This window comes from Elaeis guineensis, chromosome 1, assembly GCF_000442705.2.
Source record: "Elaeis guineensis isolate ETL-2024a chromosome 1, EG11, whole genome shotgun sequence".
NCBI lineage: Eukaryota > Viridiplantae > Streptophyta > Magnoliopsida > Arecales > Arecaceae > Elaeis > Elaeis guineensis.
The window spans coordinates 163067380-163070536 of record NC_025993.2 but is presented as its reverse complement, the minus strand read 5'-3'; the positions used below and the strand labels follow the sequence as shown (position 1 = coordinate 163070536).

The 3157-nt window shown below is 40.6% G+C and overlaps 1 protein-coding gene across 1 annotated transcript; it reads left to right on the top strand.

Annotated features, from left to right (window-relative positions):
• Nucleotides 1-653: 653 nt before the first annotated feature.
• Nucleotides 654-2737, top strand: LOC140852859 (zinc finger A20 and AN1 domain-containing stress-associated protein 8-like). The gene is made up of 3 exons (XM_073246446.1): nucleotides 654-839; nucleotides 978-1046; nucleotides 1887-2737. The coding sequence occupies exons 1-3, from the start codon at nucleotides 669-671 to the stop codon at nucleotides 2409-2411; spliced, it is 765 nt and encodes a 254-aa protein (XP_073102547.1). The 5' UTR covers nucleotides 654-668; the 3' UTR covers nucleotides 2412-2737.
• Nucleotides 2738-3157: the final 420 nt, after the last annotated feature.

The following is a 3157-nucleotide window of genomic DNA, read 5'->3' as shown; positions in this document are numbered from 1 at the left end:
AAGAATAATAATTTTCAAAATATTATTATCAAAAAAATAGTAATTTTCAAAATATTATCGCTATAGTAGATACCCAATGGAATACCACCAAACAAACCGTATTTATATATTTTATCAAAAAAAATCGTATTTATATGATGTCCCACTTGTGTTTGTTCTTAAACATAGAGCCAAATGCTTATCAAGAGTTTTCTTTTTTTTTGAGAAAAATGATTATTATGAAGAATATCCAATGGTTTTACAGGTGAAAAAATAAGGCACAGACCGCAGTAAATTACTGCGCACGCGCACGCGGTAAAAGCATCGTGCTCAGGAACAACCAAAAAAGAAAAAAGAAAAAAAAAAAGCAAAAAACACAATCTCTCCGCAGGAACACGTTCTTTGCTAAAGAAAGCCGTCGATTGCATCTCAGAGCCACAACATCGTTCGACCGTAACCTCTCCACGTCATTGGTACACTTTTAATTTCAATAGACCTCAGGGATATTATTATGCCGACTCGGTCCTCTAAGCCGTGAGGACACGGCGGCCGGGCAGCACCACCGCAGTGCGAGGGCTTTGTCCAAGCGAACGCATAAAAGAATCACATGAGTTTGCTGGCATCAAACGGGTCAGCTCGGCATCTGGGGAATTGGACGGCAGAATTTGAGTTATCTTATAGAAGTTATTATGCGGAACTTAGGTGGGATATGTGACGCTCTGGCCCTGTTCTTCTGTCTTAAATACGGGCGGAATCGTGACCCAACCCACCTCTCTCTCTCTGTGCCATTCGTCATTTTATCGCCGTCCCCCTTTCGAGCCCTCAATTCCACGATTCCGAGTGGATTTCTGGCCGCTAGGGTTAGGGCTTCGACCTGCTCTTTTGAATTTTTTTTTTTCTCCCTTTTGGCGACTATATTGATTCGATGGCAGAGGGTTTGATCCATATCTGTTGTTGCTTTTATTGTTTTTTTTTTATTTTTTTTTGGGGGATGGCAGGGGACCTTCGAAGCGCATAGATTGGGGGAAGATCGCCGCAAAGGAATCGTGAAGGGGCCATTCGAACAGGTATGCAAGGGTTTTGACGTGGATATGGGTTTTTTTTTCTCGGTTTGGATTTTTTGGCGAGGCCGAGGGTTAGGGTTGGGTGGCTGGATTCATTTGATTTTATTGGTGAAAAATCACGTTCCTTTTTTTTCATTTCCCTTCTTTAGAAGTTTGATTTATCATCTGTTTATTCTGCCTCCTGATCCTTCCAATTCTTCTTCTTTTCATCTTTATTACAAAATTGTCTTGGGTTTCGTGATTAGACTTAATAAACTTTTGCATCAAATGTCATTGCGTAGTTCTACTTCTATTTTCTTCTCTTCTTCTTGTTGTCGGTTGGTGAAATTTTTGTTTATTATGATATAACGGCATTATTTTTTATTAGATCAGGGTTTTAATTCGAGATGTGCTCTTTTTATTCTTCTTTGGTTACGCTATACGATAAAGGTTAGAACTTTGTTACAATTTTTTTTTTAGTTATTTGTTTGCGTGAATTACCGTTGCTTGAATTATCTCTCTTGTTTGCGGCTTGCTTTTATGGTTTCTGAAGGTCGTCTGATTTATATCTGTGAAAGGGATCTATTTCTGATGAAGTTGTTATTCAATATTTTGGGGTTTGGGGCTGTTATATGCAAAATTTAGATGCACAGAGTGTATTAGGCTCTCAAATTTGATCAATCACCGGAATTTCTTAGATTATGTATGATGTTTTAGTCTTGAGGGTTTAGTTTTTCTTTTCGAACCTTAGACATGGTTAGATTGGTGCTTGGGCTCAGAGTATTTAGGTATAGAGTTTTGTTATTTATTTCCAGAAAATTGCTTGGTTGTTTTTGATTTTGAGGTTGTTGTGTTTCGGGTTAGAAAAAAACCATGGAACACGATGAGACTGGATGCCAGGCCCCTGAAGGTCCAATTCTCTGCATCAACAACTGTGGTTTCTTCGGAAGTGCAGCTACCATGAATATGTGTTCCAAGTGCCACAAGGAGATGATCTTGAAGCAGGAACAGGCCAAGTTGGCGGCTTCCTCCATTGGCAATATTGTGAATGGCAATGGCAGTGGTGGCGGTAAAGAGCCAGTCATTTCGGGGAATGTGGACATAGCTGCTTGTTCTGTAGAGACAAAAGCCGTTTTGGCACAACCATCCGATGCTCCGGTCTCTGGCGAGGGTGGGGAAGCAAAGGTGAAGGAGGGTCCAAATAGATGCAACACTTGTAGGAAACGGGTGGGTCTGACGGGCTTTAATTGTCGTTGTGGGAACCTTTTCTGTGCTACGCACCGCTATTCCGACAAGCATAACTGCCCGTTTGACTACCGAACAGCTGCTAGGGATGCCATTGCTAAAGCAAACCCTGTAGTTAAGGCTGAAAAGGTTGACAAGATTTAGAGAGCCAGGAGAGAAGGTCGATGAACTCTAAAGTGATGCTTCTCTTTATTATCCATGCCTTATCTTTTGATGATGGTTGCTTGTCAGTGCCTATACATGGCTGGATGCATGATTCTTGGGGCATCCTTGAGGTGTCAGCCTCGAGTACTTTCTCTTGTTGATCTGAAAAGATGTAAGATTTTAATTGTGCTGGTGTAATGGACATGTGGCTTATGATCTGGCTAGCATTGTAACCTCCTATCATAGTTCTCATGTTACATTATATGAATAGCAGTAATCAGCAGTTGTGCATGAAATAGAGGGTGGAAGTTCCCATCTTTACTCCATGTTTCTGTGTCTTGTTTCTATTAATTAGTTGGGGGATGTGGGGGCATACAGTGGTGGTAGTAATTTGCTGATGCTCTTGCATTTCTGATATAGCTTCTATCTTATGCCTGGGCATTTGATGCTTGATGGATATGTCAATGGCTTCATAGAGCGTGAGATGGTTATACTGAATATACGTGTGTATATGCGCGCGCGCGCGCATGCTTGTGTGCATGTGCGTGCACGTGCATGTAATTGCATTTCTGATGTAATTTCTATCTTATGTCAGGGTATGTTGTATGTGTCTGTGTGTGTGAATATAATTGCATTTCAGATGTGGCTTCTATTTTCTGTCTGGGCATTTGGTACTTGATAGATATATGACTGTCTCCATAAAGTATGAAACATTATGATCTTTGTTGTCTGTGTTGTATAGTTAT